Genomic DNA, 26,938 nt, shown 5'->3' on the forward strand with positions numbered 1-26,938 from the left:
AAACTATCAAAATGTCTGCTAATGGAGCCTTCAGACTTAGCTGTTGCTAATACATAATACTTCTGCGAAAACGCTGCTTTTATGGGTAATATTTAGAGATGACATTATCTGTCAAGTGAATAGACAACTTACAAAAACTTACAAAATACACCGACTTTTCTGTCAAAAGACCATCTCACACAAAAGGAACTTTTGTAAGTTGTAAACACAAAAACATAGCAAATTTCAAATTATTCATTTAGTGTAGTGCTGCACAGAATCACAGTACTTACACAATTCAGAAGGAAGCATTCAATAGTTCAGTAAATACAGCAATAAGAAGTAAATAAAATTTTTTAACAAAGTTTACCCTTCTTAGCAACTTCCATTTCTTCTTCTGTCCAGCGGGATGTCTCCACAGGCTCTGTAGAAGCTGAAAGAGCAAATGACAGCTGATCAGAAAAAAAGAACAAGAGTTCCTTTTATGGCATGCATCCCATAATCCATTACATTAAGGCTGATTCAAGACACATGGGAAAGCTGCTCTTGTCGGTGGGAAATAGTCTTCATTAAACCAAGACAAAAATATACATTCCCAGCTGGGCCCTTTTTCCTCTTTTGATCCATTCTTTCCCTTCTATCCACCAGGGTTCCATAAGTTTAGATGTTACAATAATGCAAACATGCTATATTCCTCTAAAATCATAAAAGAACTTTCTGCACTCTTACTGCCCACATGATTGTCTACGTTTTCAGCACGTTGATTACTGCAGTAGCTGAACAACAACAACAAAAAAACAACAAACTGATTCTCAGTTGTAATTTAACCCTGACCTCATAAACCAAGTATATAATCAACTCAGGGTAGAACAAATCAGCAGTATTTTGTTGTTTTTAATATGCTTCACAACTGGAGGGAAGCATAACATACTAGCTTCTTTAAATGTGTTTGGCACTTTTCTCACAATCCAAGATGCTATAGAGTGGTTCCACCTTATTTCATTGACTACTGTGGAATGGACTGAAATGGTTGTTCAGCAATTAGCTGCTATCAAATCTACTATTCTTGTACTGATTATGTTTTCTACTTGAGAAACAGAAAAATAAAAGAACAGTGAAAACAAAAACAAGAAGGAAACTATGATTCATGCCAAAATCTTTTTCATTTACTTCTCTGGATTCGACAACATTCTGTTTCTGAATGGCATTAAGAGACAACAGCCTCCATTTCCTTTTCATAAAATCTGCCATTACATACAGCACGCAACGTGGACTCTCCAACAACTTCCATTAACAATACAAGTAAGATGCTATAAAGAGGATCTGACCCTCTGAAAAGCTATTCTGGATTTTCCAAAAAATCCTGTAAAAACAAAGAAAAAATAACTATTGCCATTATCCAGCAGCTGACAAAAAAAGAATCGTCAACTGAGAAAAAGTGTTTATCACAATTACTGATATTTACAGCTAAAATACTCATTTGCCTACTTACTCTGTTAGGATGCAAAGAAAACCTGAGCAACAGAAAAGGTTGTTACAAATTCTGTAAGAGCAGCTGCCAGTAACTACCCAGCTGGAGAGCTAAGACTAATGTTTGCCACAGCACAGCAGTGAGGAAAAGGAAAAAAAAAAAAAAGCCACACAGCCCTGGCTAATTACTGACCTGTCACAAAGCATTCTGTTTGCCAGTATTTCTGCACCACCACAAATTATGTCAGAAATGCAGCTAGAGTTAGCGTACTCTTTTCTAACATGCCAAGGGAGTAATATTTCTATTTTAAAAAATTCTCTTGCTATCTAATGCAGAAATGATAACAAAAACAACTTGCTGGGATCTATTTCAGGTTATGAAACTTCCCAATATACTCAAATATCAAGTCTACTTATTTATTTAAAATAAATTCTATGAGCTACAGCCTGTAAGTCAATCTCTGCCAAAGGCATTTGGATCTGCATGCATCCACCAATAACTCTGAAAAACAGAAAAAGTAGTTAACGCAAAATCTTCATTGGCTCCTACCACATGTGGTTTTAAGAGTCATCTGAATACAACTGTATCATTCAGATGCATTTATGAAATTTAACAGTAACAAATGGTCATAAAATTATAAGCAGGCCTAAGAATAAAGATGTAATACTAAACAAATGAATCCCAAAATGTACTCCATGTATAAAACACGCTCATATGTCAGTGATGAGCATGAGACCACAGATGGGTCCCCAAGTGTCCCATCAATGCTACTCACAAGGTTCTGGTGGGGGTGGAAGAGGCGGTGGTGGCTCTTCAGTGGCTGCAGCTGCAGCAGCATTTGCTTGTGCAGCTTCATTTGTCATTGATCTGGTGATTCTGCCCTTACGACGACCTTGACTATTGGCAGTTTTGCGGCCCCTAGGAGTGGCCTGCTCCCTTTCCTCCGTTTCCTCTGTGGCAACTTCAGTTTTGTCCTTTTCTTTGGTATTCTCTCTGAGAATAGTTGGAAAAAAAAAAAAAAAAAACCAACAACATATAAATAAAGTTATTATTTACACTCATTCAGATTGTCATTATGGACAGTCTGATTAGTTCAAAAAAACTCACCAAATTAATCTATCTTGTTTGATGCATAAGAACTAAATAGAACAAGATGTCACTGCTGGACTCATTCATGCTGAACCTTATCTGTTCTCTATTAAAAAAATTGCATAAAAGTTACTGTAATCTAGATTAAGTACATTTTCTGTACATATACTTACTTAGATTCCTCTTTCTCATCCTTTTCCTCCTCATCTTTCTTTTCCTCGTCTTTTTTGTCTGCTTTTTCTGCTTTTTCCTCTTCTACCTTTTCTTCTACTTTTTCCTCTTGAGAAGGACGAGCAATTTGTTGCTGAAATAAAACAGAATTTACATGTTTTAAACAACAATTTACACACAAAGGAATAGAAGCTCAGAGCACCACAAATGCTGATGTTATCCCATTTGCAAATTATATTTTAAGCTATAATCACCACACATCTGTCAGTATAACAGTAAAACTGGGTCAGGAATTTAGATTTGTTTCTAGTGAATTTATGTTGTGTAGATGGAAAATTACAGTTCAGATTTTATTTTTTTTTTAAATGCTATACCTGTATTGAGATGATAGCTCTGCAAGCACTTAAGTACTGACAAAAGACAAAAGGTAATTACCATTACCTGTTATTGTTCCACAGAGAACAGCACAAAATAGGGTTTATGCATTAAGGGACACTCACTCGTTCAGAGTGAATCCAGATGACTGCTACGTGGGAAAATTTCATTTCAGAAAGCACATAAATTTGATTTAAATTTTCCAGAAGATATAATCTATTTCAAAACAGGAATTAATGGAAGAAATGCCTGTTACTTTATATGATCACATGGAATTTTACCACCGCTAGAAAGTAAAAATTTAATTTTTAAAAAGTCTCAGAAGCGTGATGAGAATACGTGCCATTATTTTTGCTATTACTTATCACAAACACACACACAAATATCTTGATATTCCCTGTCAGATTCACTTGTTAGCTATAGGCTAGCATTAAGCAAGCCAAATATCCCTGATGTTCTAAGAAAGCATAAAGAAAATAAGAAATACTCATACAGAAAAATAATATGTTAAGGAAAATACATTAAATATGGCTATTGAAGAAACTTCCTTAAGGTTTAGCACTGCTGTCCTTCTGGTACGTTGCTTCTCAGCACTCTGAAGACCTCAGCTTTTCTGACCTGAACTGGTCAAGACAGACATTAAAGCTGGTAAGTATTTATGAGCATTAGTGAAGAACACTTCCCTTTGGATCCTTTTTAAACCACTGACTGCTAGTCAGATAAAATGCTGTTCAGTTCAGCAGCACTCAACTTTGCCACACAGGCCACAAGTCTTGTTAAGCATGACGAAGAGCCTCAATATTGCTTTTTGCCATCCACGGTGCTCAACCTGCACATGACAAACACATCTTATGCTTCTCAAGCAAGTCATGAAGGCAGAAATTCGTCAATGTTGGATAACAGCTGCATCAAGCAGCTGTTGGCTGCCATGAAATAAATCACATAACCCACTCCCAAAATTCATAGAATCCCTACATGCAAGTGAGTGAATTCTCCTGACAGGCCTCAAAAGCCAGCAGGTCCACAGAAAGTATTCAGAGCTTAACGCTGCATCCAGATATTCATGCTGAACCTTATCTAAAACAAGGAGATCCTCCAAGTGCCACAAGAAAATCCAAGCCTGCTGCATTAGGCATGATACATCAAAACTGGGAAAATAACCAGCTTCAGATTGCAGACAAGTTAAGAGAAGGAACAACTCCAGCCAAAGGTGAGGAGGGGAGAAGGAATAATAATAATAAAAAAAAGTTCTCTTCCTCCTCTCTGAAAACATGTGTTTTCATAACTAACTTAAATAAATGATTACAGTTTAAATGTTTTCATAAGAAACTACAGCACATACAGAGAGAGGGGATTCAGAAACAGCCACACAGAGGGAACCATCAGCAGGAATTCACACCGAAAGAGCTTGAATGGGTTGAGCAAACCACCTCAGCCAGAGTCCCCGATGCCAAAGAACCACCGCACTGAGGTGGCTTTCCACTCACATTTTGTTGTGCAGAACAGAGCTGGTCCTTGCTGGGTGTTACACTCTGCAAATCTACTTTAAAAAGCAAAGTAGGTGTAGCATTTACACGTGGCTAATTTTATATGGGGCTACCTTTCACATAAATGCCAAACATACACTGGGAAATCCATAGAAAGTCAAGGACTGGGACCTAGAAGATAGCTGGTTTAGAGCTAGCCATTCAATAATTGATAGCCACTGAAATATTCCTCAAAATAAGCTTTTTTACTGAAGAACCTTCTTGAAAGCATAGCAGCAGGTGTCACTGTTTCATCAGCAAAGCTGAAGCTGGAAATAGACAAGAAAATGGCTTGTTTTTGACATTTTAATCAAGTGAATTGGAGCAGAAACCCCAAACACTAGCCATAATTATCCTGCAAATTAGTAGCACCTAAGATACTAGCGTTACTTCGTGATCCAAAACATTCCTTCACAGAAGATATCAGAGACATGTACTAAGGTAAATTATTTCCACTGCCCTACACAGAGCAGCCTTGAAAACGAGGAGTTAAAATCTGCATTTCTAGAAGAAAAACTCTGTATTTTACATTTAATCTAATCCCAAAACAGTTGCTGAAAACCCTATGCTCTTTTTGCCATTTGGTTAATATGATATCATAATTTTTTTAACATGCATAATCGATAGGTCAAGAGCAGGTTAAACACAAACCTTCAAACAGCTGAAGCCTCAGTCAGCGACGTACCTGCACATTCATCTGTTGATTAAAACTTTTACTATCCAGAGAAGGGGACGGGCTTTAGTTCAGGATAAGATTCAAAAGGACAAAACCCCCAACAGCACCGACATCACACGGCTCTTGAGCAGCAGCTGCCTGACCCAGCAACATGTTTATTCCAGGAAATTGTGTCATTCTGCCACTTAAGCTGCCCGCAGAAGAGTTGCCCATCTCACATACAACCTTCTAATCTCACCGGGGTCACGCGAGGCGATCCCGTCAGCTCGGCTGATTGGCGGCCGCAGGAGCACAGCGAATTTCTGTCTAGTCAGGTCACCGGGCTGGGCCACCTGCTGCAAAGCACAGCCTGCAGACACTGCTGAGCAGGCAGCCACGGAATCACAGCCTGGCTGCTGCTTTGCTGCTGAATGTCAGTGAGAAGCTTTACTCAGAACCTCCTTTCAATGAGCTATTTAAGGAATTATCTGTAATGAAACCAGTGCAAAAACGTTGACTTCTTCACTCCATCAACTCCCAACTTGTAAAACAACAACCCTCAAACCATCTGTGGGCAGCTGTTTTTCCCTCCTGAAACAAAACTTGGAATACGACTCCCAGTCAGCCCAAAACGTACAGTCAGGCTTCAATCTTACAGCCACACTTCCTTTTAATACTATGTCAAAGATCTGCACTTCGTTTTATAATTCACATTTGGTTTCAGGCACACCACCCTCCTCGCCTCTGTGAGCATTCTGGGACAGTTTAGGCAGCATTTTATAACAAGATCCTTCTAAGCCTATTCAAGGACAAATGTACATCAGAATCCAATAAGCTTTACATCTCTTAACTTTCTATGCCTTAACCTAGCAGTCAGCTTCTGTAAGTATAAACATCCATTGAAATTTGAGTCAAACTGTACTCACTGAAGTTCTCAATGATTTCAACATTGTTACCATGATTAATACATTCTCCACTGCAACATTCTATGCGCTTGCCTTCTACTTTATAAAAATATATGAACTCTCAAGAGCTTAAGCTGAAGCACCTGTTATTGGCATAAGCATATCTCAGAGCACATCATAAATCTTCACACCTTGTGTTTGCCAATCAGCAAGGAAGTTTCAGGTTGCCACTCAGAGACAGGAGAAAGATCAGCTTCAAACAAAGCTGGGGTGAGGGAGGGACAGGGGGAATTAATTACAGTCTGCAGCCATAAGGAAGAGTCCTGGCAAGCAAGGCACTTCAACACTCTCAAGTCCTCTTTAACTAGTTTCCATAGATGTCACTAATTAATCATCAATAAAATTGAAATATGACTCCTTACTTCAGTGTTGCTAAACACCAACTGTAACACTCCTGAGTTTAAGCTTCAAGAAACAGTAAAAATGTTCACGTTTGGCACGTTCATAGTATTTCTTTGTCTTTACAAGTATGCTTTAGCAGTCATCAGATCTGTAAAATCTGACACTTATCTGTATCCTTACTGCAGAGCACACCTTAAGTCTGTGCAGCAGCTGTCCATTGATCTGCTGTTGTATTTATTGTGGAACAACAACTAGCAAATAAGATCCACAGCTGTTAAAATTCTAAGTGAGTATCCTGAGTCCAAAAACCAACTTCAGCAGCTCCAGTGCTCCAACTCAGTACGTACTGCAACTTACATCTAGATGGTATTCAAGGAAAGTAATTTATGGATGGAGAAATCTGTTCAAATTTTGAGTTCTACCGGTTTTGATACTCTAAAATGCAGCAATGCTGAAAGAAATTTAAACACAGTTGTGATCTTCTGAATACTTCACAACTTACACTGTGATACAGATGGAGCCAGTTATGTCTCCTCACCTCTTATTACAGCTGCAAGAGAACACCGTATGGCAAAGACATCACTTCACATATGTGTACTTACTATCACCATGCCAAACTCATTTTATACTGAATTCTAAAACTAAACCACTTAAAACAGCAGCATTATGTGTGTTTTGTTCTCACAGCAAATTTTGGACAAATCTCATTTATTTTCATCTTCTTTTATTTTCCATACAATCTTAATTGAATTTTTTGCTGTCACTAGTCACACAGAAATACATTTTTCTTATTATTAAACCAAAGAAGTCTAATGTAAGTTCTGGTAAAATACAGGACATATTTCATTTATTTCCAACAACTACCACAGTCATAACTTCTACTGGGCTAACTGCCAAGTCCTTTACATAACGAAATTATTTTCTCCCATCAATCCATAATTTGTGGGGGTACAGAGAAATCAGTCCTTGTTGGCACAGTCTCTTCTGTCAGAATATCAAACAATATGTTAAGAAGGCTTAAATGCAACAGCACCATAGAAGCACAGAATACTGTTTTTAGCCAACGGGATCAATTTGTCAGCTGCAGTTGCATTACACTTACTGGGACTTATTATTAGATAAGAGGATATGCACATATATGACCTTCTTTCCTAACCTCGTTACTCTTTTATTCTATTTTCAGAATGCTGTTAGATGCAAAGGAAAATCAAAACAGGACGACAGTGAATGTACAGCATTGCTCCCTTTTTCTAAACAAGTCTCAGCATTTTTGTTTTCCTAATATCCACATTAAACCCAGTAGCCTAACAAACATATATATTCTTCATAATATGCTGTTCTTTCTCCTTGGAAGCCCTTCCAAAGGTTTCCAAGACTTCCAAGTGAATTATTCCCGAATCAGTAGAATTTTTAATTTGCATGCATTAAATTTCTCTCTTTCTTCTTGCTATTAAGTTCCAGTTTGACTTTGAGCCTGACCACCAAGAAACTATCACTACTAATTTCTGCTTTTTGACAAGCACTGACATTACAAAGTGATTATATGTTTCCCACTGCAAGTCACATGTGAAACCTTATTTCTGTTGGCCTCACCATGGAATTTAATAATTATGGATTTGACCTCCATGTCTATGGCAGGGTCCTCAAAGAAAGAAGTTACTGCACAGAGTTAAGTACTAATCAAAAAACCTTTAATGACAGATTTCTTAATTTTAAAGGAAGGTAAGAATGAACTAATGAAGAAGGAACTTTTTTTTCACCTCATACCTTCTGTATAGGATATCAATATAGCTATAAATATGAAACAATAAAACAATATGCAAGTGAGATATCAATGTCAGATACCTGGTTTCTTCCTCTGCGTTTACCATAATTCCTTCGCACAAGGGCTTTATAGTTTTCATTTTTCTTAGTCAAGTAATAATAGAGTACACAGTCAGGAACATTCTAAAATGGAAAAGGAAAAAAAAGTTCTTATACCTGCAAGAAAACCCCCACATCGTAACTACTTAATTTCCTCCAACACTTAAAAATACTCATCCCCTAGACTACAAGCTACCAGATTTGATAGTTACATTGGTAGGAAAATAAATTCATGCACAAATGTAACATTATAACCATGCATAAAATTACACAGTACTAAATACAAGTCTCATATATTTATAATATCCCTCAGCTACCCCAGTTTGCACAATTTAATGTATACCAGTCAGTTTGCAAATTTGTGAAAGTCTCTATTTATAATAATAGTCCTAAGTAATCAAGATCCTTATGTCTCAACAAATCATAATTCTCCATTACTTCTTACATGATCTCTGCAAAGTCAGTTCTAAAGACTAATTCAGCCAGCAGTAGGATCTCACTGACCTGCACTGTGGAGGCAAGGTTTCTTAGAGTTAGCACAGTGGCATAGCAGATCAAATTATACCCTTACTTAAAGAGTTACATCACTAAAGCAGCTTCTCAGCTTCAAAAGTAAAATAAATCAAAACTAATTCAAGTGTCATTTACTTTTACTGCTATCAATAGTTCATCTCACTAACTTCTGTTAGATGCTTGCTTGTGCTGATCGTGTAACTGTTCGAGAACTACAAAATCCTGTCAACTTTTTTCAGAATTGCAATTTTTCCCAAGATGATAAAATAATGCTGGAATAAACAACTTACATTTGGAAAATTAGGGATCCCACCCTAGGCTCTACATGTATTCAAAAAGGTCTTACCTTTCGTTCCAGGTAGGAAGCAATTAGACCAAAGTTCTTGGGATGTTGGACAAACCTTTTACAAATCAGAAATTATTTAAGTTTAACAACATAATACATATCAAATAAACAAAGCAGTCTTCTAAACAATCTGCACCATCAGCAAACTCTTGATTTCTACAACTGAAATTAGTCTAAAAAGTTTAGTTTTCAAATCGTTCAAACTTAGAACAAAGCTAATAACTATCATGAGATCATATACATACTCTTCTCATTTTCACCTTATCAAAAAACTGAAGTGTTTTAAAAATAATTTCTGATGTACAGCCTAACTGGATGCAATTGAAAGACATACAGAGCAATCTAAAACTTCTTGCAGTGTTTCATTCATCCGACTAAGTTATCAAATACTTCACAAAAATTTCAGTTTTTCCTGTTTAACTCATGTTTAACTCCAGTCTAACTTATGAATTAGGTGTTCAGCTGTCATCAGCAATGCAATAAAAATAAGAGATAGGAAAGCCCATTACTTTTCTTTAAAAATCTCTTTCTCGTGGTCCGTCCAGACATTCATGAATTGTCTGTCTTTATAAACTTTCATGGGATCCTCCATCAGACCATTCATATTAATAAACTTCACTCTTCTCTGTTCTGCATCAAACATCATGGGAGGAATGACTGAGAGCTGACGCATTTGTTTTTCATTATTCTATAGGTAAAGAATAAAAGTAAAAAATACAAAAAAAAAAAGTTGTTATTAATGTTTACATTTCTCTATTTACACAATTCATAGAAGCTCCAGCACAGCAGACATTCACAAATAGTTGGGAACATCTTTCTGTTGCCTTCTTAATTCTTCTAAAAGTTGTTCATTGGGGCAGTAACATTTACACAGTCAGCTAAAGGAAAAGAAGATAGTGTCTCACTACAAAAAACTGAAATGGTACAGGGCTTTAGAATGGATGACTTTTCACATGCCTCTTACAGCTGTGAAAAAAATAGTTGTAACACACCTGAAATGGACAAATGAGTAAGTCTAAGATGGGTACAATTAGGAAACACAATCCTTGAAAGAAAAGTACTTCTTAGATTTGTTTTAAGCCAAAGCTTGCATAGACTCTCCCAAACCAGCACCCCAAGATGTTTTTCTTCCAATAAAGAAAAAAAAAAAAAAAAAACAACCTCTGAAAGAGACCTTTCATTTGCATAGTCATATAGCAAAGTACGATAATAGCCTCACCTCCTGCTCAGAAAGCCCATCAATGATTTCAGAAATTTCATGCTCGCTTCTAGCAATAGTTGCTGAAAGTCCAGCCCCTCTTTGACCAACTCTAGAATTAGGAATAAAGAGCAGTAGAATTTGTGCTCAATGCCATGAAACACAGTGAACAATGCACTTAATTACAGAACAAAATAATGTTTTACTTTGTACAGTAAGACACACTAATATGAATTACCATATAAAATAACCATTAAGCAAAAACAATTTCATTATAAATAATTCTAAAAACTAAGTTCTATGAGATGATTTATAAGAATGTTCCAAATCCACATTTATACCTCTGAAATCGTTCTTGCTGTTCTCTTTGCTTCCGGATTTCTGGAAATTGTTTCTCATAGTACTCTCTTGTTTTGCTCTCCTTCGCTTTCCTGCGTGGATTATTTTCTATCCTATCAACTTTTTTCTCCCATGCTTCCATCAGCTGATCGTAACGTTGGCAGATTTTCTGTTCCTGTTAAATTCCAAAAGCAAAGGTTGAACTAAACAGAAATACATCAAGTGATCAGTATCCCTAAACTGGGTAGGTTCTAAGAATTAAGAGAAATTCTTCCTGCAGCACTGGCTTTCCATTTTGAAAATGACATACAACTATTTTCAACAGAATGGACCTCAGAACTTACACTGGAAAAAGATACACTCATTCTCTTTTTTATACATCACATTGGCACTAAATAACTGCAGTCCTTTCTTGAAATCTCATATCTCCAGAAACCATGCTTTTAGTTAACAGAATGGACTTAGGTTTGTTGTTTTTTTTTTTGTTGTTGTTGTTTTTTGTTTTGTTTTTTACATTTAAACTTTTGCTAAATTTAATAACAGAAATACCCTTTTGGATATCACCCAAAACAACTTTGCATGCCACTTGCTATAACAGTACAAGGTTAATACTGGTGTTTAACATGCAAACATTTGATTAAAATTTCTGTCAGACTTCAGAATCAGATCTGCTCCTTTTCTTTCATACCATATAGCTACTATACAAGAAAGGTGCACAGAGAGGCCAGGTAAAACAGTTCAGGATTCTTCATTGGCTTTCTTCTAAGAAAGCAGAGGGGAAAAGAGAAGAGGGGAAAAAGATGGCTTTCTAAGAGCAGAATGGAAAGGAGAAGAGGGGAAAAAGCAAAACAAGACAAAAAAAATCCACAATATTTTCCTTATTGCATTTTAGGATGGTTTTCAGTTAAATAATTAGCAAATAGCAGCTATAAATTGGCACTTTCTTTCCAAATAATTTGTTAGAAAAGTAGTTTAAAGACATTTTTCTAGCCAATTGAATTTACATGATGACACAATGGATAAAATACACCAAGGATTTAGATATAAAAAGAAGATGTTCTTAGAAAACTGAGAACATGATAGTATTACCCGTTGTTTCCTTGCATGATTTCTTCTTTTAAAAAACAGTATCAGCTTTTTCCTCATCACCTGGTTTCTGGAAAACAAAATTTGAGATGTGAACCACATACAAGAACTTCAAAGTTACCCAACCAACTCCATGTGCATTATAGATGCCAGATTGTTGCTACAAAGAATATTTTCAGAGGTAGAAAAACTGAGAAAATTCCTGATGAAACAATCACTTAACTTACACTGCATTTTATCTGAGAGAAAATAATCTTGAAGATGGCCTGAGAGAGACATGAAAGCTCCCAGTTTCAAGCTGGGTGCTCTCCTAGAGATACTAAAATAAGCAAGTTTGGAAAAGATTTTGTGTCTTGGAAAAAAAAAAAAAGAAATGCATATTTGCAATTCAATCCTAAAAACCATTAAAAAAATTGGTAGAAGACAACCAGCTTATTTCACGTAGGTGATTTTAGTTTGCTCCAGCAAATAAACATAGCAAGCAGCAAGTCTATTCTCACAGCTCTCGACATGAAACAAGTACAGGATGAAATCAGTGAAAAAGTCAGGATTCCTGCCACTTTGTGATAGCAGTAACTTTTGAAACAGTTCTTTGAAACAAGAACCTTTGGGAAAAGTTGACAAGGCACATCTAGGTCAGATGTGATATTTCAGGCTTTGAAAAATACCAGTGCTACCAACTTAAAGAAAAATAAGTTTTATGACTTATTTTTCTCTTTAATCCACAACGCAAAATTACTGTTTGCCACTGCCTGCAGTAAATACAGCTAATTCCTTGCAGCATTGTTCTACAACATAGAAGTCTGAAGGTTACATGGGCTGGAAGGATGTAAACGTTAAAGTATACATGGTATATTTGGAAACAGCAGCAATTAAAAATTTGAATCTTTAAGTCCAGACCATTTAAAAGGCACAACAAGAAGATATTAAAGCACTCACGTTTTGATGTTTTCATGGTAGACTTTTGTGTCTGATGGTTGGTTGTAAAGCGGCTACAATTTTGGATTAGAAAGATAAACTTAGTACTTTTAAGTGCACGTAAGTTTTAAGTATATGGAATACATTTAACTGTATTAAAATATTCTGCTCACAATGGATTCATTCTGAGATGCAGCAACCCAAAGTGACAAGTTTAAGATACTCAACACTTTCAGCATAGATTTTATTACTTTAAATTAGATCATTGTAGCTATTATGTATATAACAGCATTTCAGTGCAGTTCTATTTCAACCCTGACCTCTGATTTAAATCTATTTTAAAAGCCATACTTACATCCAGTTCACTCAAGCCCTAAACCATGAGTGTATTTAAACACACATTAACACATTCTTGTTATATGAAGACTCCAGAGATTAATTGCTTTCTTGAGAATTAAAGATGAATATCAGACTGAAGACAACTTTTACTTGAAATATTCTTTTAAAATGCATTGTTTGCAATTTGAGGAAGACAACAGAACAACATATATTTAATCTACACTCTCATACAGCTATGCTACCAATTCCACTATTAAATACCTGAGATATTCAAACAATTTTTTGGCTGATAGACAGGCACAGTATTTCTAAGTTTATATAAAATATCAGGCACCAAGTGAAAAGCAAAAAGAAGTCCCAGCCTTTCCCTCCCCAAACCAAAAGATTAAATCACCCTATAATGTTCTTTTATACGTGAACACAGAACAACATGTTTACCACAGCAGAATTATAGATGTGAAAGCTACACTGGCAACACAGTAAACAGAACAAAAGCAGACCACTTACCAGTTCAACTTTGGGACCAAGACCTTCAAAAATCTTGTGAGCTTCTTCTGCTTTTTTCTGTAAACAAGATTTTTTTTAAAATATGGTCTCAGTAAGTCCTCTGTAGTTCAGATGTGAAGTGTCTCTGAAATTTCACTCAGCCCAGCTGCTAGGCCCATCTGAGCACATTATATCCTCCTTCACCTACTTCTGCAGTGCTGCCTCAGTGAATCAAGAAGTCTCTACCTGAATTTTGCAGTTACTGCTGTGCTCTCTCAACTCAAAAGTGTGGAAAGGTGTTCAGAAAAATAAGAGTATACTTCTGAATTAAGGACAAAAATTCTTCAACTGCAAAGTCTGCAATTGTTAACCAACATGTGCATACCAAAGATCATGCCAAAGTGCATATGCATGCCAAAGATCTTCTTTCCCTTAAGCTAGGCAAGGACCCCAGAGTTAGTCCTTAAGGAGGCAGCACTGGATAACACAGTTGGCTTTCATAAATTCATTTCAAGCCAGTACAATTTCCCAAAGCCCTTTGTCAAAAGACAAGGCTGTCTGAAAAGATCCAGCAGACTAATTCACATTTGCTTCTTTCCCACTAATATGGGAATGGTATGCACCAGCCCTAAAAGCAGATGCCTGCAAAGAAAAATGTAGGATAACTAATCCACAAAGTAGTTATTATTAGAAAGAGTTCTGCTAAGTTCTAATTTCACATGTAATTTAAATCTTGAGATGTTCTTTGGAACTACAGCTGGACACAATAATTGTATATCAAGGCAATATTACAGCATAACCCTGCTAAAATGGTTTGTTTGGTTTGAAAAAACATATAAAACTGACCTCTATCCTATTACTTCAACCAAAATTTAGCCAATTGTATTTGAATATTAGAAGTAATTATCCCATACTGCATGCTTTTAAGATGAAAGCTGCCAAGGGCACTGTCCTATTACAACTGTAGAAGATACCAATGAAGTACTGCATACACGAATGGATTGATGTTTCTTTAATGACCACTTAAAATAATATAGTGGGTACTGACACACTGGATTCATATTGTCTCAATGACACTGCCATTCTACAGTATAAGTAATGCCTGATAACAAGAGCTCAAACCAAGTGCTATGTGGACTTACAAATGCATCAAGCTTGGTACTTCCCCTGCTACAGATGTTACTACATGGAGAGCTACAAGAATAGAAGCAGCTAACACACGACCACACTGACACACTACTCCATCTCACTCAACAGAGAAATGGATTTCCTCCCACCCACTGATACATACAAAACATGGGAAAGCAACAGTAACTTCAAGACTCTCTTAAGCCACCAGCAACCAGGGCTAGCAAAGGAAGAGAGCTGCATAGAGCCCACTGAGGCTTCTTCAAATATGTCCTAGCTTTGCCAACTACCCATCACAAAACTCACCTTAAAAAAGTTTTCTGAGGTGACCATATGGTTTTAATGCTTTTTAATTACATTAGTGTGAAAGAGACTTAAAACAGCAGAACTGTTTCATCATCAGTAGTTAAGTTATTGCTGTACATTGGTTATATCAGTCTGTGTAACATAATAACTGTCCTCCTGTATTAAGTAAACACAACAAATTTCAGAGACAAACTAGGTGAAAGGGACAACAGGAACACCTAGGGCACAGTACTACTATGTATGATTTAGTACTGTGCTGTTTGTTTGGTGTTTTACCATCTCAAATTTTCAAAAATACTGAGAGAAGCCAGCTATTCCTCTGAATTACAAAATAAAATTGAGTAATTAAACATTAAACAAAAGTCTACCAGTCACATAAGCTTGGAACACTTGGCACTTTCAAAAACAACAGATATCCAACTCCCCAGTCTCAAACTACCAGAAGGAAAAGGTCAGGAAGCACTTTGCTACCACTGCTGACACTACTGAGCTCCTGTACTTTACTCATCCATTATGCAAAATGAACTCAAAATTCACTTGGATACTTCTTCGTATTTGTTCATTTATCCCAACTTTAAGTATAAGAAAACAGAGTTTTGAAAGAAAGTACAGAACCTTAGAACATATGCAGGTTTTTTCTTTTTCCTTCAGCTAATTTAAATGACAGGTCTTCATACAAGATCATCAGTATTTAGTGAGGAGAAAAGAAACAAACTCCTGAAGCATTTATATATATATACATATACATATATATATATATATATATGTGTGTGTGTGTGTATGTATGTGTGTGGATACACACACACATACACACACACACATATATGTGGGCATATATACACATTATACACATTCACATAAATAAATATAGATGTACACATACACACCAACACACAGGTCTAGGGATGACAGCCATCGATGTATTTTCAGTACACTGTTTATAAGATAGAATAAGGATCTCACCATCAAGAAAAAAGATTTTGTGCATGAATTTTTCACGTAAAGAAGTAAATAATATAAAAGAAGGGCGAGGACAAAATCTATAAAATAAAAATAGTCAAAATTGCCCCAGAGGAGTGTATTAATGGCTTTCAGTAAACTTGTTAAGACTCACAACTACACTCAGTCAACTGAAAAATATGCTTACCCGATTTTCATCATAAATAATTTGGACAATACTGCGGTGCTTCTGTTCCACTGGAGGAGGGGAGACAGGCCTCTCTGGCTCTGGTGGTTTAGCAGCTTCTTCTTCGAGTTGTTGCTAAGAAACCAAAGAAAGAAAATCAGCCATCCGCACCATGTTACCCTTACAGTAATTAGTCACCAGAGATAAAATATGCATCTGATCAACAGTTTGCACTGTTATTCTTCTTTTTAACTAACTATGAATGAAATGGTTTCAATGTCCATAGGGATACGACCACTCTGAGCTACCAGTAAATTTGTTTTAAGTGAATTAACCAGTGAATTGTTTACAAGATTCACCTGCATTGAATCAGACTTGTCTCAGCTTGACACTTCAAGCCACTGCAGCATTGTGTTTTATCAAATATTTAACTTTAAACAAGAACAATAACTTCAGAGAACAGTTACACCAAACCTGTCTTCCCACAGAAGACATTAACCTCATATACATCTCCAAGACAGAAAAACTAAGTGTCATTATTACTACTTTCTTATGTTTTTTTTTTTTAAAAAGGCGTGCAAGAGATTCTCCACTTTCACAACTATGAAAGAAGATGACAGCCATCCCCTTAACCAGTAGTCATTCTTTAAAGCTGAAATTACAGTCACAGTGCCCTTGTTTCACTAGACATTAAAATAAAGTAATCTGCTTTTGGTGTTTCTACATGGCTTTCTCTTAGTTTCAAGATGTTTAAAATTACATTACATCCAATCTATTTAAATGTTCCAAGAAAACTGTATACACAACCTTTCCTTTTTAACCTTTGGTTCACATAACCAAAAAAAAAAAAAAAAATCACCACTAACACAACAGAAGCAGTTTTCCCACATATTTTGTGCTAGCAGATAATAACAGCAGTGTCTGCTATGCTCACTTGCTTTTTCTTCAGTTTAAGGATTTGCTGTTCAACCTTCGCAATCTCACGATCCACGCGGTCCATGCTCTGTATCAATTCTTCCTTTGACAGCTTTGAAGGTGAAGCATTCTGGTCCTCCCCACACGGCTGACCAGAAATTGGAGAAGATGGTCCCTCATGCTTTCCTCCAAAACCTGGGTCCTTTCATTGGGACAGGAGGTGGGGCAGAATCGAGAAAAATCAGTCATATTAATAACATGCAAATGAGTGTTCAGTAACTAAACTAGCATGTATGAATTAAACAAGAACTTCCAGTTATTTATAGCTTAGGTAGCTCTTCAGCAGAGGTAAAGTTTAAGATTTCAGATTATCAGTGCTCTAATTATCTTAGAATTAATTGACAGCTCATTTATGTTACTACAATTTCAAAATCCATCTTTAAATATGGAAGCATGATGCTAATTATTTTTATCATGAAATGAAAATAAGATCAAAACATTTCCCTTCTAAAAATACATCTTCATAAATATAAATAGTAACTTCTATTTTGAAAGGTAGGGTTACTTAAGAGACAACCCTCAATACTCTGCACATATACTGATGAAAATGCACTTGAGCATAAAACTGTGATCAGAGAGGAGTACATCTGGAGTTATGTGTGGAGATGCTTTGAAAGGACAGGTCACAGTTCATTTGGTTTTGCTTTTTCATCACTTTTTTTCCCCCTATGTGTTTCCAAAAAACATTAGAACATGGAACACACTGAAATATGTCAGTACTGTTGCACTTTGATTTTATTTGCATCCTCAGAAATGATGCTCTGCAACTGCTTAGCTGGCAAATGCTAACTCAGTAAATGCATCCCTCACTCAAGTCAATCTAACCAAAAGATTGTGCCTGAATGCCATTTCTCAACACTGGGATGTATTTCTAACTTGAGACAGTAGATTTCTACATGTAGTACCTGGATAAAAATTCCGTAACATACAAGCATGCTAACATTGCATGTCTTAATTTGGTTTCTCCAGCCCCCTTTGATCTTATCTTTGCGATGCAGCCCAGCAAGTTACTAAGAGATGATGTGCTACCCTAGTTTTACTTTACTTCCCAGATAGCTTTACTTACTTGATAAAAGGAATGGTAAAAACAATGCAAGACAAATACCCTACTTTAAAATCTGAATCCATGTGCTAAATGCTTTCTTTAACGATAGGAGCTTAGAAACCTGAGCTCACCATGACACACAATTTTTACCTTCAGTATTATGAGAGAAAATGCCTTTACCTTCTTAATATCTGCAGATCTCAACCCTTCCTGCAGAGGATGTACTAAAGGCAAGACAGTAGCAGCACTGACACGCTGAAAATGGGAATCAGAAACTTGTTCAAGACGTGGTCGCTTAGATTCCAGTGAATCATGATCTGTCTGAGATGGACCTGGATGAAACTGCTGTTCATATCCAGTTCTCCTTTCCTGAGGCCTAGTACACAGAAGAGATGATAAACTATTAAAACACGCATTTTAATGCAAGAAATGTGTTTCCTGTACATTTGGTAAGGATTGAGGAACAAAAAACACAACAAGCAGAACTGTTTCTTTACAGTAAAGCAGAAAAACATTTTTAAGTGCAGTCTTCAAAAATATAATAGTTAAAATCCATTGAACAAGAGATGAATCTTAAAAGATGCTGTTTAAATGCATTCCTGTCATTGCAACCACTTAAAGTAATCGCTGCTACAACGATATTGTTCAAGTCAAAGCTTTGATTCAAATTATAAACATAAAAAAATCCATGAGATAAAGATAGCACTATATTCGACAGAGCACAGATGGCTACAACAGCTCCATTATTTCATTTTTGCAATCAAATCATTTTAAACATACACAGAATGCTTGAAATGAACCATGAGCCTATGTGGAATTTGATCTATAGTCAAATGCTATTAAAATGCAGATGGAACCAGGGATCTTAAAGGTCCCTTGCAATCCAAGCCATTCTATGAATTTACGTTTCCGTGATAGAACCAAAATAAACTGCTAAATCTAAACATGTACTAAAAGGCCAAGAAAGAAGGTTGTTACAACCAATAAGATCTGCTTAGACTTTGTACATCAGCATACTAACACACTAAAGAATTGACGTGCACAGATTATACAGTAGCTTCTCCCTTAAACACATACATAATCCTGCCAATTTTCTACAACCCAATTCATCACACACTGATCTGATATCTACCAAAAACTTTTTCTTGAGCCCATCATCTCTATGTAATATTAATGATTGAACGTTCATCAATATTGATTGTAAGTAACCTATTTTACTAAGAGGATATTGCCAATCTGACACTAAATGACAATACATGATTCACTGTAGCTGTTCACTATACCTGTCCTCAGTTAACCTACTGGACCCAGATCATTTGCATGCATTTACACACACAGGAATATTACACCAGACCAACAGCAAGGGTATTAACACAAATGATAAGAAGCTGTCAAGTTTCTTGCCAAAAGCAGCATACTTTAGTCCCATTTCTGTGCCACAGTTTGGTGTTCTACAATTTCTGCAACTCAAATACCCAATTAGCTCCACTGTTTATTTCTTACCCAGGCACACAAATACCATCTGTTGAATACCCAAACCTAAGAATTTATTCCCACTGTAATCTAGGAAACACAACTAGTAATATTCACACTGTTAATGATTCTTGCATTTGTTACTCTGACTTTGTGAAATCAAATTACCTAAAGATGATATTTTGCATACTTCTAGCCTAAAGCTTTAGAAGCTTGCAATATGCAGCTGTCTCCTAAGAGCTTTCTGTAGGGAGGGTGCAGTAGATTGTTACTTCCTGTCTGTGAAGCAAATGTAATTAAAGCAAAGGAACTAAGGAATTACACAGCAGATGAAAACCAGGCAGAACCTACAACACTCAAACGCAGGAGACCACAACTGCTCAGCAATGGAGCACTGATGAATAAAGTCATGTATGTACTCGGGCAAAATTGTGAAACTCAAAATGTTTCTACTCAGAAATTACAACTCACTTCACAGAAAGCAGAGACATAAAAGATTTCCCTTCACATAAGTCAAAAAGAGAATCCTAACCTGTCAGAGCCTGGGTGAAATTCTGAAAGCAAAGAAGGCCGGCGCCGAAGCTGCTGCTGTTGCTGCTGCTGCTGCAAGAGTTGGGTTGCCTGACTGACTTCCAGGTGAGACGAGCGATAATCGGGAACTGCAAATTCCTAAAGGAAACACACTTCAGATGTTAATGAACACAAAAGGCACAAAAGACAGGATGAAAAGTATTTGGTGTTATAGAACAATCGTTTCTCCAAATATTAGAAATAGACCAAGTCCAGATCACCAAAGCCTTACTTGAGCTCAAAAAGGTAAACATATAAAGGGCAGTTCTCAACTTTAAATGAACACATTATTTGAAAATAAAGGAGAAAACCAAAAAGCTTCAGATTTTGAATTTCCTTTTCTAAACACAAGAGCAGAGCAAAACAGATCCAAATTATCTGTAGTGGGAGGAGAATTTCATTAAAATAAGGAAAACCTGAGCTGTCCTAGAGGCAACAGGCAGTCCTCCACAACCTACAATTCCACAGCAAGCCCACAATGACAGAGCACATGCTCAGCAGAAATGAGCAAGTCGGAGATCCTTAGAAATCCATTCCCCTACTTCTGGCAAGCAGAACACAGCTGGCTGGAAGCACTTTTACAGATGCTTCAGAAAAAGTTTGGGGTAAAACAAATCGGTACGTTTTAGGTTCACATTCTTCAGCATGAACGCAGATTTTGTCAAGCACAACATCAGCTTAGAGCCAATCTAACCCAACGCTCCTTATGTACAGGTTTACTTTTTGCCCTCTTGGAACTCTCCTGGGCCTAAAAGGAAATTTCCCATATAAATTCAGCACTCACCAATGCCCCACAAGTCCATCCTCTCCAGAGATCTGTTACACCCAGAACTCTGCATTCATATTAAACGCACAGTGACTGCAGACAAGTTATTTGCAGATTCTTGGAAAATTCCTCCCATCAATGCATATGGACTCAGCAACACTTGCATTGGCCAAATTTAGTACAATGACTAAACATTACTGAATTGAAGCAAAGCTAAATCAAAAGTTTATGAAAACAATCCACAGTGAATTTATTCAAGCTAGGAGGGACCGATGATAAGAACAGGAATTTAATATTAATTCTCCATGATAAAGATATAGGATTACAAAATTCAGATTTCTAAAGAAATATTATATAAATAAATAAAAGGAGAGAGGCAGGGAAGACATTTATTTGCCTAAATAACACAAGTAGCAGTTCTCCTCAGCAGAGAATACACTTCATTTGCCACTTCAAAATTATTTTACTTTTGATTTTTCAACACTAAAAAAAGAAGACAAGGTATTTTAAGACAGGCCAAATTTTTAAAAAGTGTTTTGTCAGTTTTAGTACATTCATAAATGTTAAATACTGCAGGAAATGCTGTCAAGCCAAAATCCTGTCTAGGGTTTTATTTAGGGTACCTTCACAGTTTTATGGAGCATTTTTAAATTTTAGTCTGCATAAAAAGAACTGGGAGCAAGGAGAGGGGGAACAGGCCAAAAGTAAGCTTTAAAGAGACAAATTTGAAGGCAAGGATTTCAGCAATTTCATCTACAGTATTGCAGCAAGGCATAAATCAACAGGTAATTATATCCTTTCAAGTTAATACTTCAGAAGGAATCACAGCACCAAATCACTACCGATTATACTTCCCAGAAGTTACAGCATAGTCAGACCCTCATTTACAGAGGAATCAACTCGAACAACTGGACCCATCAGCCTTGATTTAAGAGCCAAATTTCAAGGCTACAAACAACATGGGTGCACAGATTTTCCCAGTCAGCTTTATCTGGGCATATTGATCAGCAACTGCTCAGTTTTCGGATGTGAAGAACTCATGTGACAGCAGTAAAAAAAAGTCCCATTTGACACAACAAATACCTGAATTATTTCTTGCTAGGACTGCAATCTTTGTGGCTCCTTACCTGCTGGTGTCGGGTGCTAGGGAAGGTGTACTGGACAGAGTGGGTAGGGTAACGACTCTGTTCTGTGCTGAATGCTCCTTGGTTAGGAGGGTAGCCTGAACTTGACATTATCAGAGAAGAAGTCTTCACAAAGCTGTGAGATCAAGACCAGCAAGCAATCATGTTTCTAGGAAACCGCCTAAAGGAAAAAAGATCACTGATAAGCACTGAAGTACCAGATGTACCCACAATACATTACAGCCATAGTCACCTAAGCAAAACAACCATTACCAGTAAAAGCTTTTTCCTGATGTATTTATTTAATAGGTTACTCTAGTCTGAAACATGTTAACGGGTCTTAAATGGGCTCAAAAACAGGTATGTCAGCATTGTCTACACAAAGATTTGAGGATTATACTGTCAGAATACATCATTTTACCATCTACCAGTTGAATTAATAGGATTTTAAAGAAAAGTAGGTCATTTAAATAGGTGTTAAGAGGTTATAATAGTCCATAGATGGAACACACAATATAGAGTAAGTTTCTTTAGCTCAACATGAAGTTCAGTTTCGTTTCTACTACAGTTTTTGGATTCTATGAACTCTTTCCTACTTTCAGGTAGACTTAGGGCTGCTTGACTCAGTGCTGCCTACAGTTCATTAAACCACAATGCATTAGTCAAGCTATAAAACATTATTACCACCTAAGAGCAGCTTGACAGAAGCAGTTCTCAGGAAAGGAAAAAAAGCACCCACAGAGGAAAACAAGCTCATTCAGTTCACAGCATACATAGTGTGTCCCATATGGGATGCCAGCAACTGAACATATTATGAAGCTTTGAAACAATCCTGCAATAGTAGAATTTGCCTCTACTGCAAATTAGCTGCAGATTAATGGTGGAATGTATACTGATAGGAGGAAGATTAAAATACTGGGAGGAAAAAAAGGCCACTAACAAAGTTCAAGCATCCATAAAGCACTGTATAGCTTTATCTGCCTTAACCATCTGCTGAAGATCAGAAGACAGCAACCAAACATGAACACTGCCCATTAGTGCTTTGAGCACTTCTCCATGCAGGTGAATTACAGCTCTGAACAAAAGAGAATTTCTCTTTTTAAAGCATAAGCTGTTTCTTCCTGACAGCCCAGAAGAGGCAATCCTTGAGCCTGAAGTAGTAAATACAGAATTCTATCAGACCTGCAGCAACCTCTGCTCTGGAACCCAGCAGACATGCAGACCTTCAAACAAAGTAACGCTGTTCCCTGCCCAGATGGCTTCATTTTTAAGTGCATTCAACTGCAATTTTTCACAAACACCAACATAAAATTATACTTCTGAACTGTGGTTTCCATTAACAGTCAATAGACAAAATCCACTTAGGAAAAGATCTGACACAGCAAGCTATACAAACAGATTTTCAAATTTATCTACCGCATTTTGTCACTCCTGCCCTGATTACTTCTTTTCCCACCTCTCCATCAAAGAAGCCACCAGAGTTCAAGCCTTTCTGTCTACAAGTCCTTAGCAGCTTTCTCTTCCATTGGTTCACCCAGCTGTTTGCTGAAGCAGTACGAGTTCTCAGCACGCACAATCACTCTTTGCACTTCTACAGCTCAGTGACATCTTGCATGAGAAACCACCAGCTTTTGTTTGCTTTGGATCTGCAACCTTCATTTGGTATCTGTGCTTTTGGCACTGGAACAGACCAAACATCTAATTTCTAGTTTTTTTTCCCCCACCACACATGGGATTCTGCAGAATTCTTTCACACCCCTTTAGCCATATATTTTCCACACTGAACAATCTTAGTCTGCTTGGTTCCTTGTCAACTCGCTTCAAAACCTTCTCAATTTGCAGGATGTCCACTCTAGGGCACAGGGTGCCAAAAATGCACAGTGTTCTGGGAGAGCACTAAAAAACACTCTCTATTCCCTTCCCTGGCACGCTGGTCATGAGCAGATCCAAAGAATGTGGAAAAGCAGACAGGGACCAGGAGAAGAGCCACCTGAAAATAAGGCATGAACATAGCCAAGTACTGTGTGTGATTCAAGGTCCTCTCTAGTTCATCTCTGTCATGTCACATCTTATCTTCTCTATGCTCTGACAAACCAGCAGGTTGATCATTAACTCAGGTGCTGAAAGTTTGATTCAGGCTCGCTTTGCATGATGCTGTAAGGGATATTTCTCCATTCACAAGAACTTCAGTGTACAGGTTGTTAGATTTGTGTTTCAATTGTCAGTTCTGAAGTCTTCCCAACCTGCCCATGGCTAGTAAACCATATACTTATCCACTGGGAGCAATCTCAGACACCAGTAGTAAAGACACCGAAGATCCCTTTGCTTATCTAACAAGTAAATTTTATCCAGGGCAGGGAGAGGAAAAGAGTAATTCACTCATTCAAGAGCAATGAAGTCCTAACTGTTGCTCGAAGGGCAGGATGGGGACATAGCACACAAGTGTGAACATCCTTCAGCAACACAGAAAAATGCCCCTATATAAAACTTGTAGATCGAGAGATATGAAAACATGCAGTCTAATGGCCTTCCAATTGGGAACTGAAGTACGACCACTTTTGTAGCAACAACTCAAAAAAAAAAAAAAATTGTGAAACAAAATCTGCCAACAGCAGAAGGCAATAAAAACAGTAGTACAGCTCAGAATTGAGGTCAGTGGGAGGTGGAAGTGAAGAAAGAAAAAAGAAAAGCAGAAGCTTTCAGTGGTGGGGGTGCACCACTCCCCCGAAGGGCAGGAACGGCAGAGGAAAACGTACGGTTACAGAGTGACACTGAAAAGGAGCAGAGGGAACCAAAGGATGGGGATCCTGCATAGAGACCTCATTTCATTCATGACAAAAACAACATTGTAGCACCATACATAAAGTGACGCTTAAGGATAACATTCCCTCCTCTCTACACCTGCCATTCCCATTAAAAACGTTTGTGTGCCTGCACACTCTCCTTATCTGACCTCTTTACATGCCCTGCAGACCCCACCTTATCTGCTGATCTCTTAGTATGAGCATGTTTATGTTCTGTCATATTGGGCCATGGGAGCTTGCTGGCATTTGCCCATGGAATTACCACCAACATTATGCACCTCTCTCCCTGTTTTATTTCCTTAATCTTGCAACAGTGGCTGCACATATGTGAGTTTGACTGTTATTTCTCTGCAGACCACCCTACGGTCACCCACCTGCCTCCCTCTTCAACATTTGCTTACACATCCAGAGCATGGATTATTCCTCACCAATCTATCTTCTGGTCAAGGAGGGCAACGCCAGCCTCATGCTCTAACTTCTCCAAGTCCCTCACATTCAAACTAGATTTAAACATGAGGTTTTTTTGCATCAAATTATAACCATGCGTACAGACTGCACACAGTCCTATCCATGCTTCCCTCACTGCTCTATCTTCTCTTTACTCATGATAAACCATGTCTCAGTCTACACAAATCCAATCAGAATTCTCCTGTAAAGCCCACTGTTATCAAGCACGTCTGCCTCTCTGATCCTTCCACCAGTTCCTTCTTCCATGCTCGGCCAGAAGCTGCTCACCTTCATTTTTAGAGTCCTTGGCAAACTGTGATACAGGAAATCAAATTCCAAATCTGCTCAGTCAATGACAGCAAAATCATGTTTTTTCACTTAGTATTTTCATACCTTCCTCTCATGTCCTTCTGCAAATCTCAGAGCTTGCTCATAAAAACATTCGTAAGAATCACTGTAGACTTTGGAATTGTGCCTCAAATGTCTGACAAAGATAAAGCCAGGTCATGAATACTTCCACACAGCCACCATCCATCCTGGCCAACTGTGTGTCTCACTGACAATCAGAAGGGGAAGAAATACATATTTCTTGTTTCCTACTTTCATAACCCAGCCCTTCTTGTGTCCCAGCCCAGGAGTGACATTCCCAGACTGAATGTCCAAGAGATAGGAAAACTCAGTAGTGTCAAATGATTAATATATAAAATAGAAAATAAATAGAAAATGAAAGGGAAGTCAGCATAAAGAATCCAAAAAGATAATGTTAAATCTAAAGATACCTAGCTGAGAAAAAGCAGTGACCCCTTTGGGAACTGTGAGGGTACACTCAGGATGTATGATAATTTAAGCTTTTCAGGCAAGGAAATACTTTAACATTGTTTATATCCAAAGACATGGCAACACATTCATTCACCCACCTCTGACTGAAACTCTGCCTTGCACTTACGTTTGTCCTATGCAGAGAATATTGAGTAAGTTACAAATAATCCAGAACTGGATATTACAAGAACAAGAATCACAGTGTAATTTCAGAGTTGGTTCTAAGAGGCCGTACTAATTTGAACAGTATCTCAAAATCTGCAGGTCTCAAAATGCTTCAGAAAGAAGCAGAACTATGTAGTAGCCTCAGTGCCCACATGGGAAAATGAGTCACTGAAAGGTCAAGGCATCATCAAAGAGTACCCATGAAATAGTGACTGAATCAGAAATCAGACTCACGTCCCCAAGCCTTGGCTTGTGGATTTGTGGCATCTGAAGTGGGCAAAAGGTGGCACTGCCCCAGAGGAAACTAGTCCTATGCTTGGAAAAACATGGTTAAAAACCATAACTATTTTTAGCAGGCCAGTTCTCCAATTCAAACCATTCAACACGTGGCCAGACAGATGTTCAGGGCAACAAGAGGGAAGGTCAGGAGGGCAGGAGAAGGGCAGCCATCTCCACGCTGCTCCGCTCACAGCTTGGTATGGAAGGACCACTCTCTGGTCCTCTGGGGTAGATTCAATTTTTCATCAGA

At 37.5% G+C, this 26,938-nt stretch overlaps 1 protein-coding gene across 1 annotated transcript in view; it reads right to left on the reverse strand.

The window, feature by feature from the left end:
• The window catches only part of NCOR1 (nuclear receptor corepressor 1), a 58,016-nt gene that overhangs the window by 23,723 nt on the left and 7,355 nt on the right, over positions 1–26,938 (reverse strand). The window contains 16 exon segments of the mRNA XM_085240645.1: positions 350–412; positions 2,226–2,443; positions 2,713–2,843; positions 8,419–8,520; positions 9,296–9,350; positions 9,805–9,983; positions 10,515–10,605; positions 10,835–11,007; positions 11,922–11,988; positions 12,858–12,910; positions 13,683–13,739; positions 16,243–16,356; positions 17,156–17,338; positions 18,422–18,617; positions 20,247–20,383; positions 22,178–22,355. Coding sequence (XP_085096771.1) covers positions 350–412; positions 2,226–2,443; positions 2,713–2,843; positions 8,419–8,520; positions 9,296–9,350; positions 9,805–9,983; positions 10,515–10,605; positions 10,835–11,007; positions 11,922–11,988; positions 12,858–12,910; positions 13,683–13,739; positions 16,243–16,356; positions 17,156–17,338; positions 18,422–18,617; positions 20,247–20,383; positions 22,178–22,285 — 1,927 coding nt within the window. The 5' untranslated portion in view covers positions 22,286–22,355.

The sequence above is a fragment of the Meleagris gallopavo genome, chromosome 21 (assembly GCF_905368555.1).
Source record: "Meleagris gallopavo chromosome 21, MGAL_WU_HG_1.1, whole genome shotgun sequence".
In the NCBI taxonomy this organism is placed as follows: Eukaryota; Metazoa; Chordata; class Aves; order Galliformes; family Phasianidae; genus Meleagris; species Meleagris gallopavo.